This window comes from Pteropus vampyrus, unplaced genomic scaffold (genome assembly GCF_000151845.1).
Source record: "Pteropus vampyrus isolate Shadow unplaced genomic scaffold, Pvam_2.0 Scaffold180, whole genome shotgun sequence".
Taxonomy (NCBI): Eukaryota; Metazoa; Chordata; class Mammalia; order Chiroptera; family Pteropodidae; genus Pteropus; species Pteropus vampyrus.
The window spans coordinates 129,457-143,677 of NW_011888961.1; the positions used below are offsets into that span (position 1 = coordinate 129,457).

The 14,221-nt window shown below is 35.1% G+C and overlaps 1 protein-coding gene across 4 annotated transcripts in view; it reads right to left on the reverse strand.

Moving 5' to 3' along the window:
• Positions 1–173: 173 nt before the first annotated feature.
• The window catches only part of ACBD5 (acyl-CoA binding domain containing 5), a 32,742-nt gene continuing 18,694 nt past the window's right edge, over positions 174–14,221 (reverse strand). For all 4 annotated transcript variants that reach the window (XM_011371001.2, XM_023537178.1, XM_011371000.2 and 1 more), the window contains exons 9-13: positions 12,883–13,150; positions 9,692–9,891; positions 5,077–5,121; positions 4,646–4,755; positions 174–615 (exon numbers count right to left, since the gene is read on the reverse strand). In XM_011371001.2, the coding sequence (XP_011369303.1) occupies positions 603–615; positions 4,646–4,755; positions 5,077–5,121; positions 9,692–9,891; positions 12,883–13,150 (636 nt within the window). In that variant the 3' untranslated portion in view covers positions 174–602. The remainder of the gene's footprint in view (positions 616–4,645; positions 4,756–5,076; positions 5,122–9,691; positions 9,892–12,882; positions 13,151–14,221) is intronic.

Below are 14,221 nucleotides of genomic sequence, written 5' to 3' on the forward strand. Positions count from 1 at the left end.
CTCTACTTTATAATAATGGTGTTTGAACATTAAAGTCAGAGCTGTGAATGACCAACAAAGGGCAGCCCACCAAGTGGATGTGGAGAAGACTCTTCCAGCAGTGTTCTACTCCTTGGCATGGCAAAGCAGTGACCAAGACAGTCAATTGAATCTCACTTGAAATTCACTCCTGGTTTGTAGTCTTTCTCATATTTAATTTAGAAAATTAAAAATATCTACTTATAAATCTGATCTCATCATCACACCTGTACCTAAGGAGCTTATATTTCTCTACGGGAGATAATCAGGTAAACATGTTACCAAACAATAATTAATAATTTAATCATTTAATGTCCTTCAAGTTCAAGGGTAGGGTATATCTATGGATGCTACTTATAACCTAGTTGAGACTGATTATTCAAGTATCAGCAATATTAGTCCTTAAAATGTTATCATTTGTGTAGTGCAAAATATATATATGTGTATATATGTACACAAACCAAACTACTGAACAACAAAAAGAAATGTAATCACAAACTAAGATTTTCTTGTGAGTGCCACAATCCTTTTCATTCCGAGGTCATCCAGGCCCAGTAGTCTTCTTGAGTAAAATACCATTTTCTTCAGTTCAGTTTTCTTTAAAAAGAAAATAAAAACCAATTTCCAATGAATAGAAATGCAACTTGAACATGAAACACATCCCATACCAAAGAATGCTCTGAATGCTAACAGAATCATAATATTCAAATTCAAAACACATAAAATTACAAATGATCCTTATGAAATTACTTCATGTGACTGACACACAGCTCAACAGGAAAGATCCAATTGCAAGTGCTGACATTATTAGTTTTTAATAAATAATTGAAATGTACATTCCTCTGCTCGTAGTTCTCAATTCTCACCCTTTCTAGCTGGCTGGTACACAATTTGGATTTTTGCAAATTATTTCATAATTTTATCAGTGGAAAAGCTGTGAAACAAAAAAAGCTTAATAAAACTGCAGAATGTTGATAGATGCTACTTTCCAGGCACTGTGCCAAGTACTGGGGAGTTAAACATAAATGAGGCAGGCTCTCAGCCCGCTAAAGAGCTCTAGTTTAGCTGAGGGAGGCAGGGGAACATATAAACCAACAACTCAGGTATGTATACTGTGACGGTTTTAATGACAGCAAAGTCAACGAGCTGTCAGAGAACGGTGGGCTTGTTAGCACAAGACACAGCAATCACATAACACCTGAGTTCTGGGAAAAGTCCCACAGCGGAAAAATCTCTATACCCTCCCAGCACTCAAGATCCCAAAATGCCTGAAACTGTCTCATCACAGATTCATTCCTCTTCCTCTGTAGCAATGCTCCTAGCCAACCCCTTGGCAGGAGTGATATTTTGAATAATTGGATCATTCTTTATCCTCTGTCACAATCTTCTTATGTACACCTCCTTGGTAGGAGTGACATTTTAAAGAAATAGATCAATTTTTATATAACAGAAGACCGCTCATGGCATGAAATAAAAAGGCCCGGAAGCGACAGAATCATGGGTAGTATTAAAAACTAATACCCAAGGGAGATTTTAACAGAAATGTTAGCTGGAAGTGCCTGAAGAGTTAGCAACTTTTATCAAGAACACACATGATGCAATTACAACACAAGGTTCTTTACAGATTTACCAAAAAAGCACACAACTTGGGTCTATGAACCCTAATCTACATTATTCTAGTACAACAGGGAAATAGAATAAACAGAAATCATTATCTTTGAAACTTCAGAATGTTTTTCAGGCTCTTAATGAGATTTTTCTCTCCTTTTTTAAAAAATTAACTTGCAAAATGTGAGGTATGGCGTGTAGGAAGAGTATAGCAAAGAGCAGATCAGGGAATAGGAATAAAAATCTGCCTTTGCCCTCGTGGCTGTACTAAGATTCTTTCCCCTCCTCAGAAGTTTGGACCTGCCTTTTTGGGCCAGTCCCATCTTCCCCAGGCTGCATTTGATAAATGTTTATCCCTGAGATCCTCCCCACTCCTATCCAGTTTTTACTGATTACCCCTTTACTGAAAGCTCAGTATTTTCAAAGAAACTCTATTGAATCTCAGCAATTTATGGATACAGACAGACTGATGAAGAAAACTGGTTAGGAAAAGTAACAGATTAAAAGTAGTCTTCTGGACTTAACATGTCTACTTTTAACTAGTATTTAACTCATTGATAATTTTAATAGAATTATCAGGTTAGGTAACTGGGGAAGAGATGACACCACAGGAGGCTGTTCAGGGACTATTTTTGAACAGGTCTGCAGGTGTTGCTTTTTGTATTGCATTTAGAAAGAATGTTTTTCTAATCTCCTGCAGAGTGATGTGAAGAAATCTCTTTTATATACTGGGAAAAAATTAAGCAGTGGGCTGTATTACCTTTAATGTGAAAAATAATTTTTTTTTAAGTTTACCACAATAGCCACTTATTTTACATATGTATAGGACTATCTCAGTGTCTGTGTCCAGATCGCATTTATTAAATAAAAGGAAAGCTTTTCCATGTCATATGGTACTTCGCTTTGCCACCCTGCCAAGAATGGGCATTCAGCCATGCGTTCAGCACATGTTTACTGAAAGCCTACGTTGTACTAGGGAATGAGGGACAGGATGGTCCCTTTTATAATAAGGCAAACCCCCTTCTGCCCACACTTTTCCATTCTAACAGGATTTCTAGATCTTTTCTTCATCTCTAACACAGACCTGTCTCCTCCAAACCATACATATCACTCTTTAATCTTCATTCCTATTACCTGTCAGAGTAAAACTAAACCCTGCCGCATTAGAAAATGCCAAAATCCCCTAAAGGCTATAATTTATTTCCAAATCAAATATGGCTCTATCTCCAAAAACAGTTAATGTTATATACAAATATATTTATACACACACACACACACACACACACACGTATATATGTATATATATACACACACATACATACATACATACATACATACATATAAGCAAGAAACACATAAAAACACTCTCATGAGAATGCCGTTACACGGTGCTAAGTAATTTGCAATTTGGAAGGACTGCAGCCATGTTAGATGTTCCTAACATACAGTGGAAAACTTGATAAAGATTCAGTAATAAAGCAGAAAGTTTAAAATAGTAAGGTACATTTAAAAAAGTAATTTTAGAAAAGCTGCAATTTTTGTTGACTGCTAAAGCAAATTACAGTTTTGTTTTTTCAGTCTTTTATAAAGTGATAAGCTGCATCAACTTTGAGCATAAAATAAACTGTTAACCAAAATAAACTTTAGGTATTTTTTGTCCTATGTCAAATTTCTGTACCCTCTGATTCCCCACTTTCTACATAGGAAACATGAAAGGGAACTTTGAAATGCATGGCAAAATACGCAAACATCTGCCTTTACTGCCACTGTTCCCTGCAGCTTAAATCTAGTATTACTAGTATTACTACATGTTGAAAAAAAGGTTTGATTCTTTTTTCTTCCAATCATCAGGGAAATCAGAATTTAAAACACTGTACAGCACTAAACTCAACCATCAAAGGAGCAATGTAAAATGTGTGAAAGAAGAAAAGAATTTAAACTGAGGTCTACATCTCAGCTGAAATGGCACATATACCAGTGGATTAGAAAGGGGGTAAATAATACTGAGAAAGCAACTTAGGCTTCTGAAATCCTATTAAAGTTTTTTCCACGTGGGCAGGTATATTCCAAGAACATTAATGTACCAGAAAACTTACTTAATTCATTTATGAACATAAATCAAGCTGTCTTAACATAAGCAAAGAACAAGGAAGACTGAAACAATTCACCCAATGTCATGTGCATTTCATTTTCTACTATAAAATATTATAATTGGAGCACTTACACTAATGTGCTGATAATCCCTTCTACATTTGAGAAGGGTAAATGTTTGTTTTTTGCTTTTGTTATCAAATGTAATAATTAGAAACTTGGGTTCTATAGTAGAGGAACAACATATCCATAATTATTTAAACATGCAGATTTTTAAAAATGTGTTTCTACTCACATATTTAAGAAAGCACTTAAAAATTTTATTAGCAAATACCCTATTTCTTTTCCCCATCTGTGCTGCTTAATGGAAAATGGTGACAAAACACCAAAAACATAATCAGTGAGGCCATCACTGAGGTAAACAGCTGTCTGTCCATCCATGGAAAGTAATTCAAATTGTTTACATAGTGTCCAAAAAAAAATACTTTTAAGGATTTTCTTGAACCCAAGAATTGTGGGCTCAGGTTATTCCTAATTTAGACAATCTCAGAGCACTTTCAAGGTATACGGAGCATGCAAGCATGCAATGTCTTTCTAATTAGCAAAGGGCCCAAAATAAACATGACTTTAAGACGCTGTTTCCTCATAAGCCATAAAACTGAAACCTATAATGGTTTTCTTGTTGTTGCTCAAATCAAAGGTGTACAACTCCATCAAATGCTCTCAAGTGAAAAAATTTTAAGTCTAACAAGTACCTAGAAATCCACCAGATATCATTTCCAAGGTGGTTTCAGTCTCGGGATCAGTATAGAATGTTTAATATGACAATATATCTATAAAATTGGACCTATCCCTTTGGCCACTGCTAAAAGTTCTGTCTTCTCTATGAGTTGACACACCACTTTGAATTATAAAACTATAGTATTACCTTCTCCTTCTTTGATAATATAAATGCACCAACCACTGGGCAATAAAAGGCCATATAATAGCAAAAGTTAATGCACCAGGAGATATCTCGAAGGGCCACCATGATGGTCTCTGAGAAAATAAAATAAGATGGTCACCAATCTATTACATATTGCATGTGTAAACTTAACAACACACTTACTTCATAATTTTGAAAATATATAATAATAAATCTGCTAAAGATAGGGAGATATTCTGTATTTCAGAGCATAATTTAGTATGTAGACTTTCAGAAGTACTTCAGATGTAAACAAAAAAGAAATCTATTTTTAACTTCAAAGTTTTACAGGGACAATCAGTTCATTTGGAATGCTTTAAGGACCTCACATAATATAAATAGACAGTAATGTACTTGAAACCATGGCACTTAGATTTAAGAAAAGAATTTCTTACCTGTGAAGGAGACTGATTACTAGTCTGTAATGTTGATGACTTTGCCTATAAATAGAAATGAAAGTGATTTAACTTTGACAAATGAAAAAATAAAAAACAGTAATTTTTCGATTTCCTATCTTAAAAAACTAAAATATTAGTTTATTTTCTTTTTCTACTAATTATGCTTTGATTATCCTGAAACCCATATTGACCAAATGACAAGGTCCCAAAAGTTACTAGACAAATAAATGCCCCTGACATATTTTATAGTTCGAATTTTAGAAAATTATCAAAATAAAACTCCAAATTAACTTAACCATTATTTCTTTTATATTCTTATTAAATTACTTAATCAATTTCTCACTCATTAATTTCCATACAAATACCAATTTACAAACACATTTGAGAACCGCAGTCTTCATTATTAATTAAAATTGTAAAGTTTATGTGAATGATATCCAGAGATCTGTTTTGGAAATTCATGGTACGTTATAGCAGAAGAGGTATGACACATGAACTGTTAATGCTGTAGGCTTTTAAAAATTTTTTCCAGCTTTATTTAGGTATAATTGACAAAATCTGTATATTCAAAATATACAACTTGATTTGATATATGTATGTCTATATACACACACAAACACACACATTGTGATTACCATAATCATATTAATTAGCACATCCCTCACCTCACATAGTTACCTTTTTTGGCGGGGGGGGCGGCGCCGAGGGGTGAGCATCGTAGGTTTTTTAATGAGAAATATAAACTAAGCAGAAAATTTTCAAACTAAGAAACACAGATTCCAATTTGGTTCATCCCAAATGCAAGTTTCTTTAGGCTGGGTGTTAAAAACTTATTACTCCAGTTTCTCCATTTATTATAACTTTAGAGAAACGGTATGAAGATTAATGAGATCATTCATTCAGTAAATATTTACCTTGCATCTATTATATACCAGCCACTATTCTGGGCATTAGAGATATAACAGGGAGCAAAATGACGAAAATCACTGTCCTAATGTAGCTTATAATCTAAAGGAAGGATACAGATAATAAAAAATAAATCAGTATAATATACAGTATATCAGGTATTAACAAATGCCATAAAGAAAAATAAAACAGGGAAGGGAGAATGGGAAATGTCAGAGGGGAGGCTAGGAAGCAAGAGTGGACAGGGAAGGCATTGCTGGCATTTGAGCAAGGCTCAAAGAAAGAAAAACTATAAACTATGTGACTAACTCGAAGAACAGCCTTCTGTACAAAGGGAACGGCAAGTGCAAAGACCCAGAGTGGGAGGGGGCCTGCTGGCAAGTGTGTGCGTAGCTCAGTATGACTATAAGAGATTTACCTTAATGGCACTTCTCCAGACATAATGGAATATGGGTAGATTTACAAAATTGGGCTCCCAGGTATCTGATGACTTATCCAAGGTCACATTACTCTATGTGATTTAGAATGGAATTTGAGGTGACTAAATCCCAGTGTGATGATACAATTACTCTTCACTAAAGCAGCAATTACTAACAAATACTAAGACAGAATCAGAATAAATGGAATTAGTGAATTTTTTTCCTAAGTAATAAATGGTCTGGAAAGGCAAATGAAGATCTCCACAGACCCTTGTTTACACCTAAGTAGTAACCAGCACTACCCATGTAATTAGCACTATGATTTTTTGCTTTACTATTTATCTATACATATTATGAAAGAAAAAAATCAAATAATACTTGTTAAAGCATGGTAAGGAAGCTTTATTCAAGGGAGCAGGGGCCATAGGTATAGTAGGGACCACTGCAGCGGTGCAGGGGATGAGGGGGAGTAACTGGACTCAATTCCCAAAATAGCAGAGGCAGGTGGGAATTCACATCAAGGAGTAGGGTGGGGATCAGTGGAAGGAAAACCACTAAGAGGAAACATCAGAGGTAAGGGAGATTCTGGCTAAACCTACCTAACAGGATTCTTGCTGAAGACAGGCCAAGGTGATGAGATCACCTAGAGACTGTGAAGGATGGCGGAAGTCCGATCAGATATTGAGGGTGGGAGGTTCTGGTTAAACCAACTTAGCAGGGCGCTTGCTAAAACTGGATTTTATAAGGAAGACATGAACAGATGGCCTAAGAGAAGGTTCAGGAGCCTGACTAAAGTCTGATCAAGCGATGAATCTTTGTCAACATCAAGTGGCTTTTGTGTAGCTTTTACATATTTAGAAATTCTATTGTCATTCTATTGCTATATTAAAATAAGGATTACCAAATTTTTGGAAAATCACTCTGAAGGGAAAAATCTTACATAATAATAACCACTGCAAAGAAAATATGAAACAATGAAGTGTTTAAATTAGGTTCTCTGTAAGGCTGTGAACGTCCTAAGGGAAGAAACCAAGCTGTTTCACCATCATTGCTGCTGTCATCTTCATCTCATGTGACAGTACTTAAGCGCTTAATATGTTCCGGGCACCGTGCTAATAAGCATTCTATTTTATCCTCTGAACAAGCTTATGAGGGAGGCATTAATATTTACTTTTTATAGCTAAGAAAAGTGAGGCACAGAGAAGTGAAGTGACCTGGCCCAAGACTACACAGTAAGTGGCAGAGGTAGGGTTTGAACCCAGGTAGTTTGTTTGAAGGTCTGCTACTCGGTGCTCTCCCCACTTTCATTTTTGTTTCCGTTGCCTGGAAAAGTATCTGGTATGTGGCCCTTCAACAAGTATTTACTGAGTGAATGAATCTAAGGAACTATTTTACAAAAAAATAATATATCTGAGGCAACTTACTATGTGGAAAGTACACTGCACGAGAAACCAGGACTTGAGTTACAGACCTGGCTCTGCCCCTAATGCATGTGTGTCCTCCCGTTATGCCAGCTTCTCCATCTGCTGAACTAAGGGTGCTGAACTAAGTTTCCTTCAGTTCTACCATCAATTGCTATCCTACCATCAATTTATTATTTTATTTATGCAAAGTCACTATGCAAATTTTTATTCAAACACATGAATTATGCACATTTTAAGGGGAAAAGTCCCTTAAAATGTCAGAATCTTTGTAGTTTGTTCTATGTAAGACAAGTGTGAAAAAGAAAACGTCTTTTAAAAAATCAAAAGGATTTCTAGCAAAATTTAAATACCATTAAAGACATTAAATAAGCATAAAATATTCTTTTTAAAAAAAATCACAGAACAAGAAAAGACAGACTACCAGAACGATATGTTCAATAATACTAAATTAACAAATGAGGTTTCTGGCATGGGTTAACTCTTTTTTTTTTTTTTTTGCTTCCTTTAAGATAGTTCTATATTAATCTAGGGATAGTCTGAGGGGATCGTGGGCCTAAATTACTCAAGCTAATGTAGAATTTTCTTATTAATGAAAGATACAAATAAAATAGTTTAACATCAACAACCTATACTTACTTGGACAAATAAGATAATGTCATTTATTTAAGGCACTATTCTTAACCTCTTTTTCATTATAAACCCTGTTGAAGACAACAAACCCTCTCTCTTCAAAAATGCAAAATTAAATAGAAATTGCCATATTGTTTTAGGGTGTTCATAGACTCCCAAAGGTCTACAGATTCCTAATCTAAATGATAATAAAATGTAACTGAAAATCACTGAGATAGATATAATTATGAAACCCTGAAGTAATATAAGTAAAAGGTAAGACGTTCAGAATGGTTGTTTAGAAAGCCTACAGTGTTAATTTCTTTATATATATCTATATGTGTGTCATCCTGTAATGGATGACAGGATGATCCTGTAATTTGTTATAGCACAATGCTTCAATGTTGTAAGCAAGATCGGACCACGAGGCTAGCTCCTCATTCTCTTCTCTGAACAACATGACTAAAGGAAGAACAAGTTAGGGACACGTGGCACAGATCACCAGCAGCCATTTGAAAGCTCTGTAGCTGAGTCCAGGGATTATCACAGCCCAGTCAAAACTGTGGTTCAAGTTTAATTGTCCCTTCCTATGAACGCTTTTCCCTTTTTTCAGTACTCCTCCATATTCGCCTGTTATTCAGTATAGGATAGCGATCTGCCACAGCAGAAAGAGCGATGCCCTCAGAGATAGGATATCTGGGTTCCGCCTGGATGTCTGCAACTGATGAACTGTGCTACCTTTTCAAAGGTTGAATACCTTTGATCTTCCAGGGCCAAATAACAGTGGAGGTCAAACTACAACTCCACACTACTTCTCTGGCTTTAAAGTTTTGACCCTAAAACTAATTACACTAAAGGGTTAGTAACAATATATTATCTCTACAGCATTTTAAGAAGAAGTCAAGATAGAGGACAATGCTTCCTACAAAAAAATGACTCTTTAATGAACTCCAGGGTGTTAATTATTGTCTATATTAGTTTCTCATATTGAACTATTTAACAGCTCTTATTCTTCTAATACCAAGCAACTTACTCCTTCCCCCAAAATGGTACTGCGAATTTTACACACTGAAAATTTTCTATTTTGTAACTGGCGTTGTGCTTTTGGGTCAGTCTTTTCTTAAGTAATATTTTCAAAAGTGGGTTTTATTTTTTTTTAACCATTAAAATATATAGATTTGGGTAAATCTGAACAATACCGATTACACACTGTTGTACACGATCAACAAGTAGAAGATGAATTTGGAAGCTTACCTGTGAGGCCATTGCTGTTTCCAGTTTGTGAAGTCTCTGAAGGACATTCTGCATGTCTTCCTGCAGTCGCATGAGCATGAGAGCAATCTGCTCATTGAGGCTGCCTCTGATCCCTCTGTCTGAACCCCAGCGTTCCCCATCACCTCCACTTCCCACTTGCTGACTCTTGGTTCCTTCACTCAAATGTTGCATCCTATGCCCTATTTTAAGAGAGCAAAATAGGTTAGTTGTAAATAGGGAGTGTTTTATTCATTTTCCTCTGTTATTTCTTTGAGATTTAAATCTCCAGAGTGGAATGGAAACCATCAGGAAGCACACAAAGTAAACCATTGGAATCAAAGAGTAAATATGTAAACTTCTATTTATATTGATATATTCTTAGGCTTTTTCTAAAGCTTTATAATATATTTAATATACTACTACATGACTAAATGCATATAATTCACAAATAATACATATATATATTCAGGGTGCATTCTCAAAAATCTTTTACTAATAAGGTAACAAGATTGAAAACATTTGAAGACTGTTGAGTATTAAAAGCTACACTAAGTAGCTATATTTTTCTTTTTGGTCACTGTAAACCTCCCAAAAGGTTTTAAAATGTTTTTATTTTTATAATTTCCATTATATTTATAAAGATATTGAAATTTCATTACTTTTACAATTTTATTATATATCTATCCATTCTTTTTCTACGCTTATGTTTACAGAATTGGCATTACCCCTTATACATGATTTTGTATCCTACCTTAAAAAATACTATAAACATTTATCTGCATCATTAAATTTTATTCCAAAAACACTGAAATGGCCACATAAATTCCCTAGTAAGACATGAAGCAATTTATTTGATCATTTGCCACTTTTCCATAGTTAGAATGATTCCAAATTTTTGCAATTACAAATACCATTGCAATGAATGTCTTTGTATATAAAGTTTTATCCAAATTTCTACTGATTTCTTTAAGACAGATAGACTCATAGAAATACTGGGCCAAAGGTAACCACTTTATCAAGTTTCTTAATGAGTGCTGTTAAGTTATTTTTCAGAAAAGCTGAAACAGTTTTATACTGCAGCATATAAAAGGTACTACCATGTTACCCTACCCTTGCAGAAATGGAATAGTACAAGTTTTTACATTTGCAAATATAAGTTTTGCTTGTTTTGTTTTAAATAATAAACAAGAAATGATCTACCTGATTGCCATCTGACATCCTGGAACTCTACAGCAGCAACATTCCCTAAGCTGAACTACAAGCAGTGTTTGGGTTGTCAGAGAAACATAATTGGAGCTGTTTGCCAAGTTAAACCCCAAAAAGTACACTGAAGTACTTGATGCCATTTTCAAGAAGATTTCTACTCTTACATCAAAATGAAGTAAATTCTCAAGTGGTCCTTTCAGACCACTTTAGCTATTGGTATGGAATTTCCATAGGAAAAAAATGTGGAAAGTCCACTTTGCGGCTTAGTTTTTCCTGTATCCTTAAGAACTTGAGATATTCTGTGAAGGCCTGTCATTGGGTACTGATGATGGCAGAAAAGTATTCCTGCCTCTGCTCACTTTAGTGTATCTTGTAATATTCAGCTTTCAAAGCAGACTTCACAAAGCCAAGATTACTCAGACCATTCCCATGTTATGTTAATCCCCACCTCCAGTCACTCCATCCAAATACCCTATTTTTTTTGCTTCAGAGCACTTACCACCATTTGCAATATATCTGAATTGTTTGATTATTCACCGTCAGCTCCCCTACACAAGAATGTACCCTGAAGTGGAGGGACATTTCTTCTTTATAGCATCCCCAGGACCCAGAACACAGTCTGACAAAGAGCAAGTGCTCAATATTTGTTTAGTGCTGAGGCAGATTTACTATAAAGCTTGCCAAGCTTAACTTTCAGGGTGTGCCACTTGTACATGACCCTGTGATTGCTGGAAGTTGCAGTGTGTTGCAGGTGGGGTGAAGTCAGGTTGCAAATAGGAAGCCTTTCATATGTTTATGTGATAAATTGCCCAAAGAAAGAGGCCTGAATTCAAGACTCCAGTAATATGCTGTGATCTTCCTTTTCTTAACTAAATATTCACAATTCTGTATGTGTTCAAAGGGCTATTTTTTAAACTATAATTTTCTTAATATCATTAATTCCTTTTTCTGCTGTCTTAATTTGCTTTACTTTTGTAGGTTTTTTCAACCAGATACACTAATAATCCTTTAATTTTTTATGACCTCATGAAATTAAACAGGGATTTTCCTTTTTTTCAAGTGTACAACATAATGATTCGATATTTGTATATATTGTGAAATATTCACCACAGCAAATCCAGATAACATTCATTACCATACACAGTTAAGATTTCTTTTCTCGTGATGAGAACTTTTAAGATCTACTCTCTTAGAAAACACAGTCAATAATATTGTAATAGCCATGTATGGTGCCAGGCGGGTGGTAGACTTATCAGGGGGATCGCTTTGTAAATTCTATAAATATGTAACCACTATGCGGTACACCTGAAACTAATATATTGAATGTCAACTGTAATTGAAAACTTTTTAAAAAGATCTACTTTTGGTAACTTTCAAATTATCATATAGTATTAACTGTAGTTACTATGGTGCACAATATATCCCATGACTTATTTTATAACTAGAAGTCTGTACTACACCTTTTGACTCCCGTCACCCATTTCCCTCATCCTCCAGCCCCCAAACCCCTTCCCACCTCTGGGAACCATTAATCTCTTCTCTGTAAGATTCCATGAAAGTGAGATTATATGGTACTCATCTTTCCATTAATTCTCTTTTTTGATAATACCTATTCATTCTTTACTATAAATAATTAAAAATTATTTACTTTTCTTCCCCATTCAACTCTCTAGTCTATTATCTGATCGTATTACTATTCGTAACGTTGACCTTTGTGTTAAATGTTCTTTTATCTCTACCTCAAAAAATGCATAAAAGATGTAAAAATATAAACGTTTTCCCCCATGCCTTCAGAGGACATAGTACTGTGCCTTGTGCAATCAAATGGGAGAACCAGACACAAAGAAAAATGGTCAGATGTTATATATGGATAAATTTTAACATTCCCTTTGCAGATTGATAGTTCCAATACTCCTATCGAGACCCTCCCTGTTTCACTAATTAGTTTGTAAAGATAGTCAGTGAGAACATAAATGAATACACACCTCTCCCTCGCCTGACACTGGAGAATTCCTCATTTTCTCCGCCTCGTTTCTCACGGTGTGGTGCTCCACTGTTACTTCTGCCATCTTCTCCTCCATGCTTTACTTCACCTTTTCCTTCCACCGCTACCACCTGCATGTCCCCAACGTTGCCATTCTCAGGATATACTTGAACATCTTCAGGAAAACCAGAATTTTCCAAGGGCTGATTGAGATCACTACCCAAGTAATATCGAAATGGTCCATTGTTTGATGTAAAGCTGTCTAAAGACTATAAATTTAAAATACTGAGTTAAAAGGTATAGGCAAAATTATACACCACAAAGTTTTCATGATAATAGAAGAATTACTGTTTTTATGAAATGTTTTTTTCATGTTATTACAGAAAACATTATTTTTCTAAAAAAACTTCTTCATATTCTGCCTCCTATATGTAGGGAAGAAATGGGAGAGAAATGATTCATTTATAAGGGAAGAATTGAGAAGTTATGGCAATGAATTATTCTTGTGAGTCAGTCATTCATCCAATAAGTATTTAAATGAATGTTTAAATTAATGAGAAATTTTAAAATGGGGAAATCAATGAGAAAAGGAAAATGTTCGAATCATAATAAGGAAACAATAAATATGGTATTAGTTAATCACCAAAAGAACTTGAAAACGCCTTGATTCTCGAGGACTCCAAAACTGATCAGAGACATTAGACATATTTTTTAAAGACTTGGTGAGGACAGTGATGTGGCGGGGCTGTATTTTATCTAATGGTTTCCTTCAGGAAGGGACATCTGCATCAGGGTTCAAAGGATGTGCAGGAGTTAACTCGGTGACAGGGGAGGTAAATGTGAGTTACATTCCAGCGAAATGAACGCATGGATGCTGGTTCTGGAAGAGAGAAGGGGAAGGGACTTAGAGGGTGGTATGAGCAAAGCCCAAACAGGACAGTGGTGTGAACAGAGAGGCCAAAAAGGTAAGCAGGAGCCAGATCAGGCAGAGCCCCATGAAAGATTTTGGTCTATCGACTGATTTACAGAGAAAATAGGAGCAATTTAGTATCTAGGATTTTACTGAGATTAATTCCCATGCAGTCCTTTTTCACCAACTTTCCCCAAACAAATCTTTTAAAAAGAAAAAATAAAAGGAAATCTGTATTTTTATCACTTTTCATTTGTCACTAATTGCAGCTCTTTCTCAGTTTAGTCTCCTTACCACTATTCTTCCCATCTACACTACTCATCTGTGTTTGACCTTAGTTAAAAAGTACTTTTTGTTCATTGGTTTTTAAAATCTGAGAAAGCTAAGAGGTAAATTCAATTGCATTATGGAATTTTTAAAAAAGAAAACA